The sequence below is a fragment of the Centroberyx affinis genome, unplaced genomic scaffold (assembly GCF_046629955.1).
Source record: "Centroberyx affinis isolate AG114_WGS23_722 - 3 ecotype Tasmania unplaced genomic scaffold, CSIRO-AGI_Caff_v1 ptg002409l_1, whole genome shotgun sequence".
NCBI lineage: Eukaryota > Metazoa > Chordata > Actinopteri > Beryciformes > Berycidae > Centroberyx > Centroberyx affinis.
The window spans coordinates 5,802-33,463 of NW_027280658.1; the positions used below are offsets into that span (position 1 = coordinate 5,802).

The window sequence follows — 27,662 nt, forward strand, 5'->3', positions numbered from 1 at the left end:
AATTTCCCCTCGGGGATCAATAAAGTATTTCTGATTCTGATTCTGATTCTGAAGACCTGAACCTGAACTGATTCTGATGAGACATTTTGATCAGATTCCACACTTTTTGACAGTATCTCTGTATGTATGATGCTGATTGTTAATGTTGTTATTATTATATTAAAATCCTTTTAACATTGATGTTTTCAATGTGGTTGTTTTATTTTAACTATTTTATTTGCTTGCTGTATGTTATGTATTCTTTTAATTGTAAAGTGTATTGGGACCATGCTTCATGGTGATTGTGCACTTAAATAAACTGATTGATTGATTAAACACTGAATACTTATATTTGTTTGATTTGGTATTGTTTATCAGCAGCTTCAATCCACAGATTTCTGTCTTGATATCGGCCTTCAGAACCAATATCAGTCGAACAGAGAAAAGACAAAGTGGATGAAGAGGAAACTGAACCTGTTCTGACTGAAAAAACCTCAGCATGGAGAATCACATCAGTTTTATTGACCAAGTAAGTTTGCACACAAGGAATCAACAATTAAAAAATATAGTATACACAACAATAAGTATCGTAAAAAAATAAGAAGTAGAAGTAAAGCAGTATACACAAGTGTAAGTAGTATTATAATAGTAGAAAACTAAAAATAGAAATTTAATAAACGTATCTATGCAGCATGCACTTGGTTCTGTGACGCAACCTGACCGACTGCACTGATGGGAAACTATGGAGGTCAGGGGTCAGAGGTCAAGGTGAGAGCGGTTTGAACCCCCCCCCCCCCCCCCTCTCTAAAAATGAGATGAACTAAACTTTCTTGTTCCCATAGAAGCTGTTAGCACTGATATACAGTTACTGATGCTGCTATACTGTAACCTAATGTCTCTCTCTCTTTGTTTCTCTCTCTCTCCCTCTCTCTCTCTCTCTCTCCCTCTATGTCTCTCTTTCACCTCTCACAGCAGGTTTGCTACCAGCAGATGGTTGCAGCAGGAGGCACGAGCCACGGGAAGAAAAACACACCTCAGGTAGAGCGAGCACAGGACAGAATGAGAGACAGAGAGAGAGAGAGAGAGAGAGAGAGAGAGAGAGAGTCAGAAACAGGTAAGAGAGAGAGAGAGAGAGAGATAAACAGACACAGGGAGAGAGACATAGGCAGATGCAAGGAGAGAGAGAGACAGAGCGAGAGGGAGAGGTAGATACAGAGAGAGAGAGAGAGAGAGAGAGAGAGAGAGAGAGAGAGAGAGTCAGAAACAGGTAGATACAGAGAGAGAGAGAGAGAGAGAGAGAGGGGTAGATACAGAGAGAGAGAGACATAGGCAGATGCAAGGAGAGAGAGAGACAGAGCGAGAGGGAGAGGTAGATACAGAGAGAGAGAGAGAGAGAGAGGTAGATACAGAGAGAGAGAGAGCGAGAGAGAGAGACAGAGCGAGAGGGAGAGGTAATACAGAGAGAGAGAGAGAGAGAGAGAGAGAGAGAGACATAGGCAGATGCAAGGAGAGAGAGAGAGAGACAGAGCGAGAGGGAGAGGTAATACAGAGAGAGAGAGAGAGAGAGAGAGAGCGAGAGAGAGAGACAGAGCGAGAGGGAGAGGTAATACAGAGAGAGAGAGAGAGAGAGAGAGAGAGAGAGACATAGGCAGATGCAAGGAGAGAGAGAGAGAGACAGAGCGAGAGGGAGAGGTAATACAGAGAGAGAGAGAGAGAGAGAGAGAGAGAGAGAGAGAGAGAGAGATCATATGCTACGGAGAGCGGGGCTCGTGCAGGCAGCAGTAGTGAGATGTGAGCGGCGGGAAGCCAGGTCTGCCTCGCGCTGCAGGATCACAGGATGGCGGGAGGACGGCGGGGTCTCGTGGCCCCTCAGAACACTTTCCTGGAGAACATCGTCCGGCGGTCCAACGGTAGGATCCGGTTCGGTCCGGTCCGGTCCGGTCCGGTCCGGTTTACACCTCATTTTAACAGAGATATCTAGGTAGTAGAATGTCTGGTTCTTAATCCGGTTTGGTTTCTCGTCCGGCAGCTGTTCGGTTCCGTTGCCAGCCTGGATCCTCTCTGCAAAACCTAAACATTATACAGCTAGTGTTTACCTTCATGGGCTACAAGCCAACTAGCATTTACCTTCATATTATAAAGCTAACTAGTGGTTACCTTCATACTATAAAGCTAACTGAGATTTACCTTAATATTATTAAGCCAACTAGCATTTACCTTCATGTAAAGATAACTACTTGTCTTCATATTACAAAGCCAATTAGCATTTACCTTCATAAAGCTAACCAGCATTTACCTTAATATAAAGCTAACTAATTGTCTCCATAAAACCCATGATAAAGCCAACTAGCATACCTTCATATTCTAAAGCTAACTAGTATTTGCCTTCATAGTACAGCTACCTAGTATTTGCCTTAATATTAAAGCTAACCTGTATTTATCTTCACATTATAAAGCTAACTAGTATTTACCTCCCTAATATACAGTTAAATAGCATTTAAACCTTCCTGACATAAATAACAATAATATACAATAGGCTGTAACATAATATAGCCTAACATCATCAGCAGGTAAACACTTTATCCACCTTCACATTTACCATTATATATATATAGATAGATAGATAGATAGATAAAAGGGATAAGCCATAGGGATAAAGGGATGTTGAGCAGGGTAAACTTACATTATTAATACTCACCTATTTAGGCTGACATAAATGTTAATGATATAAATTCATAGTAATAGTCATACCACCCTAGTTAGTAGTGTGGAATTGAAGATAGCGTCTTTCAAGGAAACCAAAAGCTCCAATGAAAGCTTTTCTGAAAATGTATTTGATTTGATTTTTGTTTCTGTTGGTGGTTGTTTTGCCTTGTGGAGGTCGCAGTTTGCCCTCTTTTCATTTGGTTTGATTTACCACTACTGGTACATTACTACTACATCACAGGGTTTTCAGTCAGGGCGTCCAGGATCATCTCAGTGCTTCGGCAGCTTTAGGAAACAATATCAACTGGAGGTGAAACCAGAAAGTAGTCAGTAAAGACGGAGTAAAACAGCAGTAGGTTCAACTGCTTTCATCTGTTCTGCCTCAACACTGTTTCTGCTTTAACCACTTTTCTTTTTCGACTTTTCAGTTTGGACATTATCACATAGACAGACAGGTACTAACCAGTGTTTCCAAATGCTATCATGTACATGTACCCCCCTTCCCCTCCCCTCCCATCCCATCCCCTCCCATCCATAGACCTGTGTTACACCTTACACACACACACAAACACACACGCACACACACACACATACACACCAAGACTGATTGGAGTTCTCTCTATCTGTATTCGTCACTGTCGGGTGAAAATCTCCAAAATGTCAACTTTTCAGGACCTAAGAGAAGCAGCCTTGTTTTTAGCTCGATGACGATGCATTTTGTCGTTGTCTGATGGGTTTTGAAATGCTTTCATCAGCCCAAGAGGTCAGAAGTCTTTCTCAACCCACAGAGGAACATCTAGTCCTTCAGCTGTAGTGAAAACATGAAAATCATCAAGATTGGAGTTGGCAGGTTTTCACACGACAACAGCGATGTATAAAGACTCAAACCCAGTCCCATTTTGTCTTCAGTTCCCATCCCTTCTGTTTCCTTGTTGACATATCCAACCTATCATCCATGTTGGATATGTCAGGGATTAATGAGTTATACGCTGTAAATATGATTTGTTTGGTCATGTAACTTCATGCCGTAGCCACATGGACAGCAATGATGGATATTGAATTAATGGTATTTTGTGCTAAGTCTAAATCTCAGCTACACAGACTGCAGTTTTTTGTGTTTTCTGTATTTTGAATTTTATGTTAGGGCCGGGTAATAAATCAATATTGTTGTTTATCATATTTCAATAGAATCGTATCGTGATGAAATAATGATATTGAGTTATCGTGATACACAGTTCCTCCACAATACTTTATATTAACATGCATTTCAATGCGATGAATATTAATTTGACTATTTAACATGATTTTGTTAGCAGATATTGTTAAATATCGATATCTCTTATGATAATCTCTTATGATTATCATGATATTATGTTTTTTTCCGTATGGCCCAGCCTTATGTCCGGTAATGAGGAGTATTATTCTCTTCACAACAGTTGGACTGGGATGTTATGATGCCAGTAAGACATACTGGAAACCTCCAGATGAAGAGTTGTGTGTGTTTGTCATTTTTAAACGACTCTCCATCTTGTATTATGTTAAATTATAATCTGTTATTTATGTTGCATTGGAATAGTCATGTTGTTAAAATCCTCTGAGGTGTACAAAAGCATAAAGCCTCCAGGCTGGTTTAAAAACCCCAGACCACAATGCAGATTATATTCCTCACTGCTGGGATTCAGCTCAGCCTCTTGGTTGAAATGTGAATGTAAATGTGTGGAAGTCATATCTGAACTGAGAACTGTCAGTGCTTGTAATGTTTAGAAACTGAGGACAAAACATCACTGATCTACAGGAAAGAGTGAAGCACTGGTTTATAACACACTGAACAGCTGCATGACACATTCATCAGCTGTCAGCTTCAGTTAGGTGATGATGTAATTAGAGTGGGAAATTAACGCTAGACATCAAAATACCAGAACATTTTGACTAAAAGTCACTTTGACAGATAACAAGCCACTGTCATTAGCTATGAGGATCCTAATAAAGCTATTAGCTATCTACTCTGGGGGAATATTCAGGTCAAATTTAAATACATAAATAGTTAAATAGTGAAATGCTATCATGAATAAATAATTTGTATTGTTAGAAAAATAATGAATATATAAATACATTTATTTTGACATACATATATTTATTCATGCTGACATTTCACAATAAATTAATTAAATAAATAAATATATGAATGAATTAATTAGTCCAAAGAAATCCTCCACAGTCTTCCTTGGGACAACATAAAAGTTAAAGGATTTTACAATTTACTTTACAATTTACAACGTCAACATTTAGAGAAATTCGGCCGCCACCAGACATCTGACACAGGTGATCTGCCATTGATAAACATTAAGCTGGGAGGATATAAGAGTAGATAAACCACATTAAAGCCAGATATTAGTCATGGGAGATGCAAGGTTTGTTAAATCAGTGTTTTCCAGTCATGTGGCCATGTAGCTGCCGTTTCAGATGCCTTGTGAATGTAGATTTATTGTCTCCCATTATGAAATCAGGGGAGGGACTATGTCCATCCGTCCATTGCACAAAATATCTCCGACGCCACTGACTGAATTTTGGCAAAACTTCAGGGAATGATGCGTCATTGCATTTTCAAAATTACACTGATTGGCCTAACAGGGGCGCTACAACATTTGTTTAATTACCTGTGCGTCACGCAGAACATCTCGGACACTGCTGATTGGATTTTCACAAAACTTAAGAGAATAATGCGTCTCATTGCTCAATTCTGGCACTTTTTAAAATGACACTGTATTTGTGTGATTTGGAGTTTAAGTAAATAACAGCATCTAAAGGGAACCGAGTGACCAAAGCCAGCAGTCCCAGTGTGATCATAAATTATGAAGCTGCTGTTCAGGTGTTGTGAATGTGTTATAAATCAGTGTCAGCAGGCTGCTACCTGTCACACACTGATAGACTCTGATGAAAATGTCTTGTCCAATGTTACCCTAGTGACCAGCCAGAGACCAGAGAGCTTACTGAGTCACCACACACACACACACACACACACACACACACACACAGACTTTTCCTGTGGTGCTGTAGATTGGTGTGTTGCTGTCTGTTTGCTTTTAGTGAGTTGCCGTTAGCTGTCCGTTATGTTGTGTCCAGCCTGAATATTAATAACAAACACAGTGTGTGCCCTAAATATTAAATACTGTTACCCTCATGTTATTATGAGCCCTGCTCCAAACAGTAACAGCTTTATTTCTACTACACTGCTCTTTATGGAGGGTATGCTGTAGATAGATAGATTGATAGATAGATAGATAGATTGATAGATAGGTAGATAGATGTCCCAGGGTGGAATTTGAGCTAATTGTCCTGTCATGTAATCCGTCAGTATAGATGTCTAGTCTAACCTACTGGTTCCTGTGGTCAGATACCAATTTTGTGCTGGGAAACGCTCAGATCGTCGACTGGCCCATCGTCTACAGCAACGATGGTTTCTGCAAACTGTCTGGTTACCACCGAGCCGAGGTCATGCAGAAGAGCAGCACCTGCAGGTACACCAACGTATTTTTGAATCCAAGCTGACGATAGCCCATAGATTGCGGATTGTAGCTTTAAATTATCTCAGTATTGAGAGTGCAGCTGTATTTCTTCCTGCAGCTTCATGTATGGCGAGCTGACAGACAAGGAGACCAGCGAGAAGGTCCGCCAGACCTTCGAGAACTACGAGATGAACTCATTTGAGATTCTGATGTACAAGAAAAACCGTGAGTGCATTTTATTGGCAGTACTCTGTTGATTCGTCATCGCTACCTCTGATATGCCTGGACTTAAAGGAGAGATCCTATCAAAGCAGATTTCCCTCATGTTCCTCCTCCCATCTGTGGGAACGCTAACCGATGATGTCACCAAGAGACACATCCTGGAGCTGCTCTATTGACAGTGAATGGGATTCTGATGCTATGGACGCAGTTACAGTACCCAAGGTGATTTTAATGTCAGCAGCATCAATGAAACAGCCCAAAGCTCAAATAAACTTTCCAAAACGATCTCCAATTCACTGTCAATGGGCAGGTTGAGGTGTTTTTCCCTTGATGACATCACAGATTATTTGTGGTTGTCTGTTGGGAGGAAGTTGCTGTGTTCTTCCCAGACCGGAGGAACAGCGAACTCAATTCAGTCCTTTCTGTTTCCGCTGCAGGAATGCCGGTGTGGTTTTTCGTGAAGATCGCTCCGATCAGGAACGAGCAGGACAAAGTCGTCTTGTTCCTGTGCACCTTCAGTGACATCACCGCCTTCAAGCAGCCAATTGAGGATGACTCTTCAAAAGGTGGGCAGGGCACTTACAGCTCACAAAAACCCAATGCATAACTGCAGTACAACGCCTCCTGGTGAAACAGCGTTATCCCACTACTGGCTTTGTTCACACAGAGATATTATCTCTCTGAAATGAGAATACCTGAGTGTTTGGTCCATGGACTGATAGTATGTGACAGTTAGACAAGAGGTTAACATGGACGTAGAGGCTGGTTTACATTTGTAATGTCTGAAACAAAAACAAAGCTTTATGTTGAGTTTTTGATGGGTTATGAAAGGTATACTGATACTGAGGTATACTGATTTTCCAGTTAAAATTCAAACTTTAAAAACATGCTTGAATATTCCTGAAATATATATGGTCAAATGGGATCATATCTTCAAGAAGTTATGGATTGTCTACAACATTTTGTTTTGCAGACTTGATGTAGATACATCACAGGGTAGACAGTTCTCGTTTGCTTTCCACTGATACAACATAGAAATCCTGAACTCATTTAGTGATCTTTCTAGCAAAATATAATATTCTGTAACGTCTCAGTCTTGTGTTTGATGCTGTTGTTCTGTCTCGGTCCCAGGTTGGGGTAAATTTGCCCGTCTGACCCGTGCATTGACCAGCAGTCGAGGGGTTCTACAGCAGCTAGCGCCAACCGTCCATAAGGGCGAGAACGTCCACAAGCACTCGCGCCTGGCGGAGGTAAAGTCCTCTCTGATTTTATAAGAACCTTCACCTGGTCGACGTAAACTCCTCCCTCCTTCCATAAGAATCTTTAGCTGGCGGAGGTAAAGTCCTCCTTCCGTAAGAACCTTTACCGGGTAGAGATAAAGTCCTCTCGCATTTTATAAGAACTCTCACCTGGTGGAGGTAAAGTCCTATCTCCTTCTGTAAGAGCCTTTCCTGGTCGAGGTAAAGTACTCTGTCCTTCCATAAGAACCCTTTCTTATGGAAAGAGATAGGACTTTTCCACCACATGGGAAAGTCCAATCTCTTTCCATAAGAATCTTTAGCTGGCGGAGATAAAGTCCTTTCTCATTTTATACAAAAAAATCCTTCTTCCATAAGAACCTTTACCTGGTCGAGGTAAAGTCCTCTCCCATTTTATAAGAACCCTTATCTGATGAAAATAAAGTTCTCTGTCATTCCATAAGAATCTTTAGCTGGCAGGGGTAAAGTCCTCCCTCTTCCATAAGAACCTCCATCTGGTCGAGGTAAAATTATCTGTCCTTTCGTAAGAACCTTCATCTGATTGAGGTAAAGTCCTCTCTCCTTCTATAAGAACCTTCACCTGGTGGAAGTACATTTCTCTGTCCTTCCATGAGAATCTTTAGCTGGGAGAGGTAAAGTCCTCCCTCTTCCATAAGAACCTTCACATGGTTGAGGTAAAGTCCTCCCTCCTCACATAAGAATCTTTAGCTGGCAGAAGTCCTCTCTCATTTTATAAGAAAAAATCCTACTTCCATAAGAATCTTCACTTGGCGGAGTTAAGTCGTATCTCCTTCCATAAGAACCCTCACCTGGTCGAGGTAAAGTTCTCTGTCCTTCCATAGGAACATTTACTTGGTGGAGGTAAAGTCATCTCTCTTTCCCTAAGATCTCTGGCCTGGTAGAGATGGAGAGCCAGTCAGTTTGAGGGCATCTACTGAGACGTCTGGACCCAAAGCTCACCAGCTGAAGGTCCAACTGTGTTTGTTCATTCTGGTCCCTTGGTACTTACTGCATTCTGGAAAGGCTTCCATCTGTTTTAAACTATTCAATGGTGAAGTCCTGTCAACAAGAAGAACATCTCAATATAGGAGATATGAATCTATAATAGATGACCTCTTTCAACCCACTGTGGAGTTGAGGAGAGTCTAGATACTGATCTATTATAAATGACCACACTTTCTCCTCTGAAAACTGGAGTAGCCAGGTGACCAGAGATGCTTCATATGGTATGGAACTAGAAGTAAACAATATTGTGTGTAAAGAGATTGCTCTGAAAATTGCTCTTTTATTTTCTCTACTGAGAGGAAAAGTAGTATCTCGGTTTCAGTAGAGCTCCTGTAAATAGATCTGAAACAAGGCCAAGAGCATCAACAGCTTAAAGGACCACCGACATCTTCTCTCACTTCCTGTTATTTGGCAGAGCAGAGTGTGTTCAGATGGGCGGAAGTAGTTCCTGTTGTTTACTGATGGTCTGCTTCCAGACTGAGGCACCCAGCCTGGCCTAGCTAACAGCCCTGCTATTAAAAACAAACTTTGTACCTGTTCTTTCCCTGGCACTTCTCTGTCATCCATGGGTCACTGTGATGGTGATCTAGGAATGAAGCTCATTCTGCTGTTGACTTTATTGGAAGTCTCTCTGGATCAGAGTGCCAGCTAAATGGCTAAATGGCTAAATATAACTATAATATATAACTGTAATGTTGGGGTGTTGATGGGCTGCAGTCCATTCTCAGTCCCACAGCTAACAGGATGATCAAATTTACTGTGCAACTTGAGATCTTGTAAATACAGTGGTGTGATATTAAGGTTGGTCTAAAACCAGTTAGCTGTCTGCTTTTGTCATACCATCTATTCCTATGACACCTGACACTGAAGAGGAAATGATACTGTCTCAGTGTGTTACATTAGAGCCTACTACAGTCTAGACAGTATCAGTGACACTGCTACTGCTTTGTTTTGTGCTTTTGAATAAAAAATATATGCTGGTGAGAAAGAAATACATTACATATTCTGAGTAAAAAGGTGCAAATAGAGAATTATGTAACAAAGCAATTGATCATCCATGGATTTTTCATTAAGCTATCAGAACTTTATTACTGTAATAAGAAAACCCCATCAGTAAACTGTCATGTAGACCAGATTCTGCTCCCCAGCAGGTTTTATACGTTGAAAATGATTGTGCCATTAACAGCAGCTCCAGGTCATGAAGGGCCAAGGTGGAAACAAGCCTCCGGACTCTGCTGTGTTATCCTGATGCCTTCTGTTTTTCAATATACACTGCTGTTTTGTCTATTTAAGCAGAATGGTCCATATAATTACAGATGAAATATATTAAATTAAATTCAGCGAGCAAACAGAGCATTCCACCACCATCACCCTCCTGCCACCAGGCTTCATGTTGATGATAAGTTCATTCTTCAGCGCTAATTTGCTGTGGCTAATCTTTCCATTAATTCCTCAGAGATAATTACCGTAGCACAGCAAGTTTGCACTAATGAATGAACCTATTACCAAGGCGGTGGCATTAGGGTAATACGGTGTATACTATATATTAGGACGCGGGCAATATTAATTATATATTATTTTTATTTGTACAGTGCTTTTGAAAAAACAGTTGCAGAGTGCAATGATACACAGTGTTTAATTGATTGATTGATTGATTGAAATTCTTTATTGATCATTAAAATACAAGTGGCCCCTCTAGCCAGGGATGCCCCACTTACACTACTAATGGAATAATGGAATATTAACCCCTTACACCCTGAGTTTCCCCTTAAATTTCCTCTTAAGTAGCTTCAAAGTTAGAAAAACATTTTTCCATATTGTACAACAATGTCACATACATATTCTGTATCTGCTCGTTCCCACGCTTCATTAAAGCTATAGCAATTATAATGAGTGAAATATTCAAACCCAAGGTGCCATTTTTTAATGACTGCACCAATACATCAAATGGAAAAAATCTAGATGTTTGTCCACCATTGTATACACACTAGTGCAGTGCCTGTTCGCCTCGCTGCTGTACAGGGCGCTGTTCGCTTGTTTATTCAAAGTTTATTAATATTGAATGTCTTGCGTGTCCAAATTGCACCAAATCCGACACTGCACGTCCTTGGGTCCCCAGCAATACACCCACCAAGTGTGAAGTAGATCGGACGAACGGTTCTCGAGATATGTGAAGGAAACACACACTCACATACAGACAGAGATTCTTTGCTTTATAGTATGATGTTCCTGTAATTCAGCATGACATATTTGGTATCTTTGGAAACCTTGGGATCTTGACTAGAATTTAAAATAAAGTTTGGTAGGTTTGAACAAAGCTTGGCTTCGAAACATATGTTTCTAATGATGGTCCCGCATGTGGTAATGGCAGGATAGAGGGTTTTTTTTCTTCAAATATAGACCAAAAACACAGCAAATGAGCTGCAGGTTGACATTGTTCTATGTGGATCAGGTTCTCCAGCTGGGTTCGGACATCCTGCCTCAGTACAAGCAGGAAACCCCCAAGACGCCGCCCCACATCATCCTGCACTACTGCCTCTTCAAGACCACCTGGGACTGGGTCATCCTCATCCTCACCTTCTACACCGCCATCATGGTTCCCTACAACGTCTCCTTCAAGACCAAGCAGAACAACGTGACATGGCTGGTGGTGGACAGCATCGTGGACGTCATCTTCCTGGTCGACATTGTCCTGAACTTCCACACCACCTTCGTCGGCCCGGCGGGTGAGGTCATCTCTGACCCCAAACTGATCCGCATGAACTACGTCAAGACGTGGTTTGTTATCGACCTGCTGTCCTGCCTGCCCTACGACGTCATCAACGCCTTCGAGAACGTTGATGAGGTTAGTGGTCTGGACTGATACCTACCTACTGTACCTACCTAGCTACCTACCTTCCTACCTATGTTCTACCATCCCACCATTCTACCTACCTACCTTCCTACCTACACATACTTACCTACTATACCTGCCTACCTACCTACCTTCCTACCTAGCTACCTACCTACTTGTATACCTTCATACCTACTTACCTACCTACCTTTCCTATCTACCTACTTTCCTACCTATCTACCTTCCTACCTACCTACCTACCTACCTTCCTTCCTTCCTACTTTCATACCTAGCTACCTACTTTACTTCCTTCCTATCTACCACCCTACCTAGCTACTTATGTAGTCTGTTGGTTAGACAGACCCAGGTATCCATCAGCAAGTGGAAAACTCAACTCTGACTCCAACTCCTGTAAAAATTAAGTCAGGAGGAGTCACCTCCTCCAAATGAATACAGGTCGGCTATTTTAGATAGAGACCTACTTGGCTGTTGACGCCCCGACTCCTCAGCAGTGTTCTTGTTGTGATACGTAGGCTCTAAAAAATAATTCTCTTTAGGTAAGCCAATGATTTGCGTTAGATTTAAGAATTTTGTGAATCAATCCACCAATGACCATGCAGTATAGATTGGCATATTGACTCCTCAGAGGGACTGCCCATCATTAACAGCACTATGTTTTACACAATTTCATTCCTCAGGGATTCTACTGTTTGTGATCTAATGTTGTCTAGTGTGACTTTAAAGTCTGACGTGTTTTAGTAGAGGGAATCATGAATTTAACGATTAGCATTACAGAGGGTGAATAGTTTGATATTGCATATTGAAATCAATTTATGGACTAGTTCAGACAGGTTTGTCCACAGCTATAATAACCGACCAATAAATTACATCAACTACAGCCCGCTCCTTAAGTATCTGGACATTGACACATAGCTTGATAATTTCACATCCAAATTAATAAGAGTTTGGAGCCAAAACAACAGTGTGTCACTGTTCATTTCCATTGAATTTTTATATGAATTATGGCTCCAGGTATTAGCTGTGGAGTAAATATGACACCTTCTTATAAATCTCCTTTGTTTGGACTGAATACAGATGTTCCTTTAACCAAACCCTTTTGGTAATTTGGAAGCGAAACGCGTCTCCTTCCCTTTCAGCTGCTGAGGCAAGTCAGCTCAAGCGTTAATCTGTTTTCAGCCTAGAGACCCAGTTCACCGACACTCACTGTTCACTGATTAAATCCAGTCAGTTGGAGTCTGTTAACAAAGGATTTCTCAGGGCCAAGTTTAGCCTGTTAGCGGTTTCTAATACTGTTACACACATTGTCACTAATGGACATTTGACTGATGTCATCCATTTTGCTCTTCTCTGTCCTGTCTTAAACTAAGTATGCTCTTGATAAATTCACAGAAATTACAGTGTGTTCACCAATCATTCCTCAATAATATAGTAGTATAGTAATATCTAACCCACAGCCAGCCATGGCCTGTCCAACTGAGGCATGAAATTGAATACGATGCAGCATGACTGTGGGATGTGGCCATTGTGGATCTAATCAAGATGATGGAGAGGGCCGATTTGTTTTCATCCAGTGAGTTCATAGCATGTAATTACTTCCTTTGGATATGTAGAGAAGGTCATGACTTGGCACAGCAGATTTGCTGAGATGTCAAAAATACCTACAGTGTAATAATAGGAATCCCCTTTGAATAATTTCAAACCTCCAAACAGCGATGTTGCCACACCGTGGCACATCTATCTACTGTATTATTAACGGTAAATAATGGAAGGTGCTTGGCCAGCCGGAGGAGGGATCCTCTTTGAAAAGACTAATCCTGTTAGAATGAACCAGGGACTGAGGACCGTTCACTGTTTTCCTTAAGCCTCTTTAAGCCAGGGGACGTTGTTACATAGCTGTTTAAAGATGGCTGAGACTATCTCCAATCTGACCAGGCTTCAGGTTCTGAGACAATCAGATGATCCACCAACACTTCAGTGTAAAAGAAGAGCAAGATAAAGAATAGTTAGAGTCTAAAGTCACCTGGCCAGGCGTCAAGGGGAAACTGAATGGGGGGTTTGGTGTTGGGGATTTTAAAACTCGCCAAATTTAACCAACCATCATCTGGAGCTATTTATCTCCCATGATGAAATTGTGGTTGGGACTCTGGATCAGACCTGTCCATCATCCAGCATTTGTTTGCTCATCCATGTGTCAGGTACAAAATCTCAGACACCGCTGATCTGATTCTGACAAAATTTGGGGAAATGATGCATCTCACTGCTGCATTCCTGCATTCAAAATTATACTTATTAGCCCAACGTGGAACTACAATTACAGCTCAAAACAAGGTGACATATTGTTAACTGATTGGCCCTGATGGGGACTTCATAATTTATGGGAGTCGACATGTCGACCTAATGAACATGACTTGTTAACGACATATTCCGTTGTGGTGGCACGTCAATTCTGTTTTCCCAGCTGAAGCAGCTCAGTGGACAGTCGGGGTGTTGTGGTCGGGTGCTGGATGGGGGGATGAGTTTGACTTCAATGCTGACGACCGGAGTTCAGTTCCCAGCTTGTACAAAGGAAATACTGTAAAAAAATTTAGCAAAGTTTTTCTTATTTAACCATATTATTATTATGCCTCCGGCCACACAGCCGTGGCCGGAGGCATAATGTTTTCAGGTTGTCCGTCCGTCCGTCCGTCCGTCCATCCGTCCGTCCGTCCCATTCTTGTCAACGCGATATCTCAGGAATGCCTTGAGGGAATTTCTTCTAATTTGGCACAAACGTCCACTTGGACTCAAGGATGAACTGATTAGAATTTGGTGGTCAAAGGTCAAAGGTCAAGGTCACTGTGACCTCACAAAAGACGTTTTTAGCCATAACTCAAGAATTCATACGCTAATTATGACAAAATTTCACACAAATGTCTAATAGGATAAAATGATGAAGTGATGACATTTTATATTCAAAAGTTCAAGGTCAACTTCACTGTGACATCATAATGTTTTGCTTACCACTGTAGCTGAGAAAATGATCTTGGGTCATTCTACAGAAACGGTGGAAGTGCTGTCACTTACTTTTGCAGACACCAAAATCCTTTAAGTTGACCTAATAATCACATTAATTATATATGTTCAATAAATAAAGACTGTCCTTGCAATGATAAAACAAAGTTTATTGGCGGAGGCATACAACCACGAGGCAGTTATTTATAGTTATTATCATTAGTATTATTATTATTATTATACCTTATTTAACAAAGCCTTTCCCTAGCCTTAACCAACCTTTAGCTGAAAATGTCGTTGTGGTGGAAGAACGTAACTTTCTGTGTTCCTGTGTAAAGATAAGAAAAATTAAACATGAATCATTAACTAGCTTTAAATATTTCACAGTTGAATGCCAAAGAACAAACAATCAATCAAACAAAAGAAGTTACAGTAAGTTGCTCTTGGGTTGATTTTCCTTCAAAGGGAGTGATTATTCACATCACAATGTTCAGTCATCAGAGAGGGATTTTCATTTAAAGATTTAAAATAGTTTATGATGATGTAAATAAACAATGCAGCTGGATAAGAAGTGAGAGGAGAGGAGGAGAGAGAAGAAGAGGAGAGAAGAATGGAGGACACTAGAGGAGAGGAAAGAAGGAGAGAGGAGAGGAAAGAAGAAGAGAGTAGAGGAAAGAAGAAGAGAGAAGGAGAGGAGAGAAGAAGAGAGGAGAGGAAAGAAGAGGAGAGGAGAGGAAAGAAGAAGAGAGAATAGGAGAGAAGAAGAGAGGAGAGAAGTGGAGTGAAAGAGAAGAGGAACAGAGAGGGAGGAGGAGAGGAGAGGTAAAGAGGAGAGAAGGAGAGGAAAGAAGAGGAGACAAGGAGAGTAGAGAAGGAGAGGAGAGGAGGAGTGTACTGGGACCTGACCAGTATATTCTACCGGTCTCTCCTGAGCAGCTGGAGGCTCGGTGCCTTGCTCAACGGCTCCTCAGCTGTTGCAAGTTTGCGGTTGCCAGGTTTCCCCAAGCTGCTCCGGGGATTCGAACCCGCTTCATCCCCCCCGAGAGGGTGAAATCAACCTTTTAAAGTTTCCAGTCAGCGTGACGCTCGCTGTCTGCGCTGTCTCACTGCATGCTGCTAATGGAGGAGAAGTGCATTGTGGGTGTTTCCCTAGCGAGGAAAAAGTGTTGCTCATGAGAAGAGCTGGAGAGGAGGATAAGAGGCCTGATGAGAGGCTGCAGTGACGTGCTGAGGCTGAGCAGGAGGATCAGTCTGCTGGGGAGGTGGCACAAGTGCTGCAGCTGCCACATGGGAGCGTTCATACATGTTTCATACATGTCTCATACATGTTTTATACGTGTCTTTTTTTTTAAGATTATTTTTTTGGGCATTTTTTTTGCCTTTATTAGAGAGTTGAAGGTGTAGAGAGAGACAGGGAAGACCGGGGTAAAGAGAGAGCAGTGGTGGAAGACGTATTCAGATCTTTGACTAAAGTAAAAGTAGAAATACCACAGTGTAAAAATACTTTGTTACAAGTAAAAGTCCTGCATTCAAAATCTTACTTAAGTCAAAGTACAACAGTATTAGCATCAAAATATACTTAAAGTAGCAAAAGTAAAAGTAGTCATAATGCAGAATGGCCCATTTCAGAATCATATATATCATGTTATTGGACTATAATTATTGATGCATTAATGTGTTCATCACTTTAATGTTGCAGCTGGTAAAGGTGGAGCTAATTTTATTTACTTTATATACTGCTGGGTAGCTTAACCTATACAAATATATCATAATTTATTAGTTGATTTATAATTTGTATTAATAATCTAAATCTGCAAAGTAACTAGTAACTAAAGCTGTCAAATAAATGTGGTGGAGTAAAAAGAACAATATTTCCCTCTGAAATGTAGTGGAGTAGAAGTAAAGTAGCATGAAATGGAAATACTCAAGTAAAGTACAAGTACCTCTAAATTGTACTTAAGTACAGTACTTGAGTAAATGTACTTAGCTACATTTGAACCCAGGACATCACAGCCACATGGTACAAACCTTAGACCACTGATCCAACGGGACGCCCCCCTGTTTCATACATGTTTCATACATGTTCTATACATGTTTCATACATGTTCTATACATGTTTTATATGTTTTATACAGTCTGTATTGGTCTTGGCTTGAGCACTTCTTGACAGTGGAGCGGAAGAACTGTACTTCAAAGTAGTAGAGGAGATAATGGAATATTAGTATGGATCTCGGGCGACCAATGGTTAAGGAGTGTGTGTGTGTGTGTGTGTGTGTGTGTGTGTGTGTGGGGGGGGGGGGTGTCACTCTCCACCCCCCCTCTCCACTACTGATTGAGAATGAATCATGAACTGAATTGAGAATGAATCATGAACTGAATTGAGAATGAATCATGAACTGAATTGAGAATGAATCATGAACTGAATTGAGAATGCATGGTAAATTCAAATTCAACCCTGAAGTTGGAATTAGATTAATTACAAAATGGAATTAAATTCGGTCTCTTTCTTCTTGATCATCTCCTTCTTCTTCATCTTCTTCTTTTTGTCTCCTACTCCTTCCTCTTTCTCTCTTCCGTTTTCCTGTTCTCTTTTCCTTCTTCTCCGTCTTCCCCTCTTATTCCTCCTCCTCCTCCTCCTCCTTCTTCTCTCTCCTCTTTTGCTTCTTCTCCATCTCTTTCTGCTTGATCATCTTCTTCTTCTTCTTCACCTTCTTTTTGTCTACTACTCTTTCCCCTTCCTCCATTCTCTTTTCTTCTTCATCTTTTCCTTCTTCTTTTCCATCTTCTTCTCCCTCCTCTTTTGCTTCCTCTCCATCTCTGTCTGCTTGATCATCTCCTTCTTCACCTTCTTCTTTTTGTCTCCTCCTCCTTCTTCTCTCACCTCTTTTGCTTCTTCTCCATCTCTTTCTGGTTGATCATCTTCTTCTTTTTGTCTCCTACTCCTTCTTCTTCCTCTCTTCCATTTTCCTGTTCTCTTTTCCTTCTTCTCCGTCTTCCCCTCTTGTTCCTCCTCCTCCTTCTTCTTCTCTCTCCTCTTTTGCTTCTTCTCCACCTCTTTCTGCTTGATCATCTTCTTCTTCGTCTACTTCACCTTCTTTCTGTCCCCTACTCTTTCCCCTTCCTCCATTCTCTTTTCTTCTTCATCTTTTCCTTCTTCTCCATCTTCCCCTCTTGTTCCTCCTCCTCCTCCTTTTTCTCCCTCATCTTTTGCTTCCTCTCCATCTCTGTCTACTTGATCATCTTCTCCTTTTTCTTCTTCTTCTTCTTCACCTTCTTTTTGTCTCCTACTCTTCCCCCTTCCTCATTCTCTTTTCTTCATCTTCTCCTTCTTCTTCTCCATCTTCCCCTCTTGTTCCTCCTCTTCCTTCTTCTTCTCCCTCCTCTTTTGCTTCCTCTCCACCTCTTTCCGCTTGATCATCTTCTTCTACTTCACCTTCTTCTTTCTGTCTCCTACTCTTTCCCCTTCCTCCATTCTCTTTTCATCTTTTCCTTGTTCTCCATCTTCCCCTCTTGTTCCTCCTCCTTTTTCTCCCTCCTCTTTTGCTTCCTCTCCATCTCTGTCTGCTTGATCATCTTCTTCTTCTTCTTCTTCTTCTTCTTCATCTTCTTTTTGTCTCCTACTCTTCCCCCTTCCTCATTCTCTTTTCTTCATCTTCTCCTTCTTCTTCTCCATCTTCCCCTCTTGTTCCTCCTCCTCCTCCTTTTTCTCCCTCTTTTGCTTCCTCTCCACCTCCTTCCGCTTGATCATCTTCTTCTACTTCACCTTCTTCCTTCTGTCTCCTACTCTTTCCCCTTCCTCCATTCTCTTTTCATCTTTTCCTTGTTCTCCATCTTCTCCTCCTTCTCCTCCTTCGTCTCCAGGGGATCAGCAGTCTCTTCAGCTCCCTCAAAGTGGTCCGTCTGTTGCGTTTGGGCCGGGTGGCGAGGAAGCTGGACCACTACATCGAGTACGGCGCGGCCGTCCTGGTTCTGCTGGTGTGCGTGTTCGGCCTGGCGGCCCACTGGCTGGCCTGCATCTGGTACAGCATCGGAGACTACGAGGTGATCGACGAGGACACCAACAGCGTGCGGACGGACAGCTGGCTGTACCTGCTGGGCGAGGCGGTGGGGACGCCGTACCGCTTCAACGCCACCGGCTCCGGCCGCTGGGAGGGAGGACCCAGCAAAGACTCGGTCTACATCACCTCGCTCTACTTCACCATGACCAGCCTCACCAGCATCGGCTTCGGCAACATCGCCCCCACCACCGACGGGGAGAAGATCTTCGCCGTGGCCATGATGATGATCGGATGTGAGTGATTGTCATTTCCTTTCTCGGTTCTTCCCCTTGTTCCTAATTGGTGCCTTTCTCTTGTCTCTGTTCCTCAGTAGGAGTCTGTCGAAGGTTTTCTTAGGAAGGCAGCTATGTGCCAAATGGATTTTGATGTTCTCTCAGTGTCAGCAGTGTAGCTTCGTGGTGAAAGGGACCGTTCTGAACTGGGTTGATTCCAGCAGCAGCAGCCCTCCAGTGTTCTTTGGATAAGAGTGTTGGCTAGGTTCTTAAACTGGGGGTCTGGACCCCTAAGACGTCATGAGATCATTTTGGGGGGGGGTTGTGAGATGATTTATGGGATAGGAAAAAAACATAATTCTGCTCCTGAAAGCTGTGTTTTGGGAAAACAAAAGACTTTACTGGAGCTTTGATGGTCTACATCAGTAGTTCTCAACGTTGGGTCCGGGGACCACCGGGGGTCCTTGAGGGGGTTCCAGGGGGTCCCCAGCAAATTGATGAATTATTAAACTTCACTATTATTTCATTTACAAGAAGTTAACACAACTAGAGAATGTAGCAGAATGACTGTTTTGATAAAAGTTTCTCTGTTATCTCTCTACCTACAATACAGATAATCTTGGAATTCTGGACAAAATAGAAAGTCTCACAGGATGGAAGAGCCAGAACCTCAGAACTGGACTGAAGTACAGTAGTTGAGTAAATGTACTTAGTTACCTCCCACCTCTGCTGACGGCCCTGTTAACCCTGCAGTCTTCTAGTTCATTGCCCTCTGTGTGTCTTTGCCATGCAGTTAAATGGCTTGACCAGACAAAAGCAAACGCTAAACTCAGACAGGTCCGTCAATAATTAATTGATAATGCGGAGCTGTGATTTAGCTGATTCTCTGGTGCAAAATACTTGGCATGCAGACTCATTCCCCGACGTCTCCGGGAGTCTGACTTGAAAGTAGGGCTGAACAATTAATCGAAATTTTATCGAAATCACAATATGGCCTACTGCAATTTTCAAATCACAGGAGGCACAATATTTGTTAAAGGTGAAATGTGTCAGAATAGCATTTTAAAGTAAATATTGTGGTGCTGCAGAGATGTCCTGGCCTACACATCATATTCTACAGACTTAAGAAAACATCTTTGTTTGGTACAGATCCCCGCAAAAATCACACCATAATCATTGTAATACGTTTTTCAATGAAAATGAGAATAATGATGTAAAAATGATCATTCCCTCTAATATCGCAAATCATATCGCAATTGAAATATCAGTCAAAATAATCGCAATTAGATATTTTTTCAAAATTGTTCAGCCCTATTTGAAATGTTCTTTTCTACTACGATTTCTGCTCTGGAGAAAAGGAGACATAAGTCCAACGGCCACTTTGTGTTAGACTTTCAGTACGCACTATAAAGAAAAGCACTTCATTTTATTTAGCCTGACTGATGTTCCAATGTCAGAAAACTCTTAGGCCTCGAGACATTTTCAAATTATTGCGTTTGACATTGAAATCAAATTAAATTAAAACACAGATTAGCCTATTATTGCAATGATGCAAGGCCATATAATATGCTAATTAACAAAATCTATCATATAATTGAACATATGGCACAGCTTTTAGGCCTATTTGATCTACTCTATGTTTCTCTTTAGGCCTATAAATTTTTTCAATTTCTCAAAATTAAAGGCAAGTGCTTCTCTTAAAGGGAATGTGACCGGCCCACTGAGAGCGCCAATCCACCAAAACTTACTAGTGTCAGAAACCTGGCAACCCAGTGGGCAGGTGGAGGGAGGGGTCACTTAAAGTCACAACAACATTTTGAGAGCATTTTGCTTCCGTAATGTATTTCCTGTTGAAACAGGATGTTAGGGGGCGGGGCATAACGCAGGGAGGGATCATTCAAAAGTCTAAACCAATAGGAGATCACTTAGGGAGAGAAAGGCAGTTTGATTTGATGGGACTGTTCAAAAATCTGTGATGTTTGATTGGTTGGAATTTTTCTGTGTGCCTCCTGGTGCAGCGTGATGTCACTACTAAAGATACTTGCTGTGGTCGGAATGGATCACTATCTGTGTTTTAGGGCACTAATACGTACGTCAGCCATTTTTTGTTAGTGTCTGAATCGCAAAATGATATTGTGGAATGATTTTGAGGGCACTACATATTTCCCACAATGCACTGTAATATTTAGTGAACAAGCCTGGTAAAAGTGAAAGTACCAAAAAGCATTGCGAGTCTGTCATCACCTGGCCGTTACCAAGCAACCAAGCTGTAACCCTTCTGTGGTTTTATAATGACCAAACCTCATTTACTAATGCAAGTAAATAAACATTTTTTGGTACCAAAAAGACGTCAAGCTACTCTAAAGATGTTTTCTTTTAACTGCCAATTCATAACTAATTATAAATGCACGTTTTGTTACGCTAATTTGAGCTGGTTAACGCTAACATTAACATCGCGGTCTGTTGTTCAGGAAGGTATTTATCTCTAGCTGCAGGTTATACGGTTCAGAGCTTATTGTAAGGTGTTTTTTGTTAATGTCAGCTAGTGAGAATCCAAAACCTGAAGGAAACCTCACAGCTGGATCAGTGAAGAGCTGCTGTGAGAAAATAAACAGAAAAAAGAAGCCGAACACAACTCCGACGCAGAGAATATTTATTCAGACATAAGGTCGGAAAACGCAGAGACGGGAACGTCGTGAATATTTTTTTCTGTTTAATGTCAGCTAGTGACTCATATATGGCTTTGAAGTAATATTGGTAACTTGTCAAATGTGAGCTGAAACATTTGTTTATGCGACTGGTGAACGCAGACGCAGGTTGATGATGAATGATGATGAATTAAGTGTCTGAATTCACTCATTAATCATGTGTGATTTACCGCTAATTAGTGCACTAATAGAGCAGCACTATATAGGGAAATGCAAATGAGGGAATAGTGATCCATTCCGGTCACAGCCACTCTGTTTTTCAGGAAGGAGAAGTAATGGGATGTTGATATAAAAATACAAGAAAATAAAAATGTAGTCAATTTTTGTGCGTTTATTGTTCAATAGTTATACAGTATATTATGGCCAGGAAAATTAGTTAACAGCATAAAAAAGTATTTTTTCATTTCATTGTGACTTTAAGTCTTAGTTACAGTGATGTGATGGACAGCGTTTTTAGAGACTGATGTTTGTCAAGTTGATTTTTTAAATAAGAGCGTCAGAATAGAGTGCTCTAATGATAATACTATTAATAATATTGCTAACTTTATTTTCACAGCTCCATTCATACATAGAATGCAACTCAAAAGTTTTTTACATAAAATAAATGGATTAAAACATTTACAAGCAAAAGCAACATTTTCAAGCAAAAGCAAAAATACAAGCAAAAGCAAGGCAGAAAAGAAAACATTAAAAAAACATTAAAAAAGAAATAAATATACAAATAGGTGAGTAAGGATAATAATAAAAAATATAAATATTTCAGCACAGGAATGACCCTGATACATTAGAAAGAGTTTTAATGACTGACAGGTTTAGAGTTCAGTAGTCTCTAACAAGATGGATTTACCAGCTGAAGGGTTGGAACGTGTCGGGCTCGGTGTTCCTGATCAGTTTGTAGCTTTCTGACATGTTATCATCCAGCAGCAGTGTCAATGACATTATTGATCTGTAATTGATCAGCAGGTGGAACAAGGCTGGCAGGAAGTTCAGAGACGTCTGGTTGGCTGGAGGAAAGAAGCAGCTTCTGACCCAGATCCAGATCCAGTGATCTCCAACCAGAGTCGGTCTAGAGCCATGAACACAGGATTTCACTCCAGCTGACTGAAACTGAGAGATAGAGAATGAGAGAGAGAGAGAGAGAGAGAGAGAGAGAGAGAGAGAGAGAGAGAGAGTCACAGAGAGTCATAAATACATAGAGAGAGACAGACAGAGAGACTCTTGACAAATCAGCTCATCCATACCTGTTTGTTTGGCTGTTAGTTTCCCACATCTGTCTCTTTTCTACTGTATTGTATGTTTGTTGTATGTGCGTTTAAACCCCCTTTGTTTTTTGAGATGATCTTTTTGGCATTTCTGCTCTATTGTCCAGTCAGAGTAGAGGAAGACAGGATGACATGCAGCTCAGGGCCCATCCCATCCAATAAAACTGCCTTTCTCTCCCTGACTCATATTCCATTGGTTTAGACTTTTGATTGATCCCTCCCTGCGTTTTGTCCCGCCCCCAACATCCTGTTTCAACAGGAAAAGCATCAAATCCAGGAAGTAAAGACGCCGTTTCATGGAGTCTTTAACGGTACGCGCCCCACATAAACCCCTTTTATGTCGGTTATGCTTTCTGTTTCACTTTGATATCAATTCTTTAACCAGTAGCCATGTTTACCTGCACATCAATAATGTGATTGAGGCAATAATGCGAGTAAGGCAGAGTGTGCTGGGTTAGATTAAGGCCTGACTCACCATCACCTGTCAGCCACAGCTGCTCACAGGATGTATGAGGGTTTAACGTTTCGGTCGATCGAACCCTCAGCCACCCGGAGGCAGCAGGACCGGTTAGTTGTTCCATCTGAAGGCTCTAATGTGAAGGATGTGGTTCAGATTCAGATCCAGATTTTATTTACTCTAGACCACACATCGTGGTATGGAGTACAAACATAAAACAAAACAGCAGTACAATGGTAAACAACCAGAATAGATCTTTAGCACAAATTAAGTCATTTAAAGAGAGGCAGTGGTATTATTATACGCATGTAAAGATAGCCAAATATGGCTAATTGAATGCAACCTTGTAATCACTTCAGTAAATCAAACTACAGGCAACCGGCAAAATAATGGAAACACATTCTGCTGTACCACAAAGTTAGTTGTCTGCACATGGTGATTGTGTCTTCCAACATGAAAGTGTGGGTGAGCGTCATCACACACAGAAACACCCCGAGCTGCCCGGGCGTTCAGCAGCATGACTTCATCCTCTGCCCTCTGCAGAGTGTCGGGGGTGTGGTGTGTTCACTGTGACTCTGCACCTGAGACAGAGACATGGCTTTCCTTTTGGGAGGAACCGGTCTGGACTCTGCTCTCCATTACCGAGCTGTCTGCTTATAAACTGGGCTGAGAGGAGCGGATCTGATTGGTCAGGACCGACTCCAGCCCCTCCCACACCTGCTGATAATGTTTTCCTCCTAATCTAACCGCTTTTACCACTGTGCTGCCGGTGTGCCTCTGGTCACAACATTACCAAACTGTGTGTGTGTGTGTGTGTGTGTGTGTGTGTGTGTGTGTGTGTGTGTGTGTGTGTTCATCACTACAGCCTCAGATTCTGTCATGATGCCTTTTGATTTCCCAGAATGGATCTTGACAGACAAAATAAAGAATAAAGATTACATTACATTACATTACACTTTAATAATCTCTGTGGGAAAAATTGGGTTGTTGCAGCAGCAAACAGTAATAGGATACAGCAAAGCCAAATAGAATATAAATAAAAATGGAGCCAACCAAACATGAATTTACAGTTTATGTTCAGGATGTTCAGGATGTTCAGGATGTTCAGCATGTTCAGTCCTCCTGGCTCCGCCTCTTCACACAGTCGGCTCTGACTTCACTTCTGTTTCATCTCATTGTAGTTTTGTTTTTCCACAACGTTGTTTGTCTGCAGCTTTTCTGGGGGGGGGGGGGGGGGGGGGGGGGGGCGCTGCAGTCTCATCCCGCTGAAGCCTTTTCAGCGTTTCACATATTTATCATATTTATAAAACCTGTCCGCTCATATCCCGACCGGCAGACGGACGCCTCTTCGTTAGCGGTTGTTTCCGCGGCGACGTGATTAAGACTGACATCCCGCGGCGCGGCGTGATGGAGTTACTCACTGAAATATTAAGCGTCCTGTCAGAGCGTCCTGTCAGAGCGTCCTGTCAGAGCGGCCGGACCCCAGCCGGACCCTCCCCGCTGTTTGCTACAGGAGACTCTCCTGTCTCTCCTGTCCGGAAATAGCCGCTCAGCAGGAGCTGATTCAGGCTGAAGGCTGGAGAAGATGTTGGTGCTGCTGCAAGTGTTCACACAGCAGAGGAGAGCGTGAGGCTGAGGCGTGTGGCGGCCGAGGCGTGTGGCTGAGGCGTGTGGCTGAGGCGTGTGGCTGAGGCGTGTGGCGGAGGCGTGTGGCCGAGGCGTGTAGCAGCTGAGGCGTGTGGCTGAGGCGTGTAGCAGCTGAGGCGTGTGGCCGAGGCGTGTGGCCGAGGCGTGTAGCAGCTGAGGCGTGTGGCTGAGGCGTGTAGCAGCTGAGGCGTGTGGCTGAGGCGTGTAGCAGCTGAGGCGTGTGGCTGAGGCGTGTGGCTGAGGCGTGTAGCAGCTGAGGCGTGTGGCCGAGGCGTGTGGCCGAGGCGTGTAGCAGCTGAGGCGTGTGGCTGAGGCGTGTAGCAGCTGAGGCGTGTGGCTGAGGCGTGTAGCAGCTGAGGCGTGTGGCTGAGGCGTGTGGCTGAGGCGTGTAGCAGCTGAGGCGTGTGGCCGAGGCGTGTGGCTGAGGCGTGTAGCAGCTGAGGCGTGTGGCCGAGGCGTGTAGCAGCTGAGGCGTGTGGCCGAGGCGTGTGGCCGAGGCGTGTAGCAGCCGAGGCGTGTGGCCGAGGCGTGTAGCAGCTGAGGCGTGTGGCTGAGGCGTGTAGCAGCTGAGGCGTGTGGCTGAGGCGTGTAGCAGCTGAGGCGTGTGGCTGAGGCGTGTGGCTGAGGCGTGTAGCAGCTGAGGCGTGTGGCCGAGGCGTGTGGCCGAGGCGTGTAGCAGCTGAGGCGTGTGGCCGAGGCGTGTAGCAGCTGAGGCGTGTGGCTGAGGCGTGTAGCAGCTGAGGCGTGTGGCTGAGGCGTGTGGCTGAGGCGTGTAGCAGCTGAGGCGTGTGGCCGAGGCGTGTGGCTGAGGCGTGTAGCAGCTGAGGCGTGTGGCCGAGGCGTGTAGCAGCTGAGGCGTGTGGCCGAGGCGTGTGGCCGAGGCGTGTAGCAGCCGAGGCGTGTGGCCGAGGCGTGTAGCAGCTGAGGCGTGTGGCTGAGGCGTGTAGCAGCTGAGGCGTGTGGCTGAGGCGTGTGGCTGAGGCGTGTAGCAGCTGAGGCGTGTAGCAGCTGAGGCGTGTGGCCGAGGCGTGTAGCAGCTGAGGCGTGTGGCTGAGGCGTGTAGCAGCTGAGGCGTGTGGCTGAGGCGTGTGGCCGAGGCGTGTGGCTGAGGCGTGTGGCCGAGGCGTGTAGCAGCTGAGGCGTGTGGCTGAGGCGTGTAGCAGCTGAGGCGTGTGGCTGAGGCGTGTAGCAGCTGAGGCGTGTGGCTGAGGCGTGTAGCAGCTGAGGCGTGTGGCCGAGGCGTGTGGCCGAGGCGTGTAGCAGCTGAGGCGTGTGGCTGAGGCGTGTAGCAGCTGAGGCGTGTGGCTGAGGCGTGTAGCAGCTGAGGCGTGTGGCTGAGGCGTGTGGCTGAGGCGTGTAGCAGCTGAGGCGTGTGGCCGAGGCGTGTGGCCGAGGCGTGTAGCAGCTGAGGCGTGTGGCTGAGGCGTGTAGCAGCTGAGGCGTGTGGCTGAGGCGTGTAGCAGCTGAGGCGTGTGGCTGAGGCGTGTGGCTGAGGCGTGTAGCAGCTGAGGCGTGTGGCCGAGGCGTGTAGCAGCTGAGGCGTGTGGCTGAGGCGTGTAGCAGCTGAGGCGTGTGGCTGAGGCGTGTGGCCGAGGCGTGTAGCAGCTGAGGCGTGTGGCAGCTGAGGCGTGTGGCCGAGGCGTGTGGCCGAGGCATGTGGCAGCCGAGGCGTGTGGCCGAGGCGTGTAGCAGCCGAGGCGTGTGGCGGAGGCGTGTGGCTGAGGCGTGTGGCGGCTGAGGCGTGTGGCCGAGGCGTGTGGCTGAGGCGTGTGGCAGCCGAGGCGTGTGGCCGAGGCGTGTAGCAGCCGAGGCGTGTGGCGGAGGCGTGTGGCTGAGGCGTGTGGCAGCTGAGGCGTGTGGCCATGGCGTGTAGCGGCCGAGGCGTGTGGCCGAGGCGTGTGGCTGAGGCGTGTGGCGGCCACTATGGAGCCTCAGTGTAAAGTGAACTGCCAGCTGTCTAGCGGAGCGGCAGAGAAACAAAGTTCCACCATCACTCAGTTTACTGGCTTAGTCCAGTCCAGATGCATCATTATCTGAGGAAAGCTCTGTGTGCCTCTGGTAGAGTCTTGGGTCGTGTCTCTTCCTCCATGATAAAACCCCCAGATCAGTGATTCTGTGATCTGTTGCTCCGGTAGAGCAGACTGGAGAATTGTGTTTTTTTCTCTCTCCATTCACTGCCGTTGTCTGGAGGAACAGTCTGAAAATCACTTCTAGCACATAAAGGAACGCCGACACAGCAGATTCTGATGAGATATAAAAAACTAGTCCTGCTGCTGAAGTGTTTTGAAGTGAATCTCTTTCTTTGTGTTTATTAAACCTTTAAATTTGGTTAAATAACATTAAGAAAGTGATTCAATTAAAATAAAATCAGCTGGATGACTAGTTTCAGTTTAAGATCCAGTTTCTGTTGCTGATGGAGAGACACAACATCTGTTCTGTAATGGACGGGATTTAAAATGTAGTGAAGTACAACACAAGTACAAGTACAAGTACACCAGAAAGCGACTCATTTACAGTAACAGTAAATGTAATCGGTTCCTTCTGACAGTTTGTGTTCAGAGCAGACGGGAAGTCGGCAGGTAAAAGCTTTTCCTCACGGAGCTGAAAGGCCGGAGGGTTTGAATGTTGACAATTTGTCTCCTTCATCAGAAGCCGCCGTCATCTTCTGTCACGGCAGGATCTACGGTCTGTTAGTCCGCCTGGACCGGATTCAGAGAGACTCTTACCAGACCGCTTCCAGCATGAGGCTGTGTAGCAGACTCACAGTGTGTGAGTGTGTCTCATTTAGCTGGAGAC

At 43.7% G+C, this 27,662-nt stretch overlaps 2 protein-coding genes across 2 annotated transcripts; one reads left to right on the plus strand and one right to left on the minus strand.

The window, feature by feature from the left end:
• Positions 1 to 1,816: 1,816 nt before the first annotated feature.
• LOC139656213 (voltage-gated delayed rectifier potassium channel KCNH1) lies at positions 1,817 to 18,821 on the plus strand. Its single transcript, XM_071533716.1, has 8 exons — positions 1,817 to 1,889; positions 3,114 to 3,140; positions 6,080 to 6,203; positions 6,310 to 6,416; positions 6,851 to 6,979; positions 7,545 to 7,663; positions 11,130 to 11,522; positions 18,384 to 18,821. Exons 1-8 carry the CDS (start codon positions 1,817 to 1,819, stop codon positions 18,819 to 18,821), a joined length of 1,410 nt encoding a protein of 469 aa, XP_071389817.1.
• Positions 18,822 to 24,783: 5,962 nt separating this feature from the next.
• Positions 24,784 to 26,730, minus strand: LOC139656214 (putative uncharacterized protein ENSP00000383309). The gene has a single exon (XM_071533717.1). It carries the CDS (start codon positions 26,728 to 26,730, stop codon positions 24,784 to 24,786), a length of 1,947 nt encoding a protein of 648 aa, XP_071389818.1.
• Positions 26,731 to 27,662: the final 932 nt, after the last annotated feature.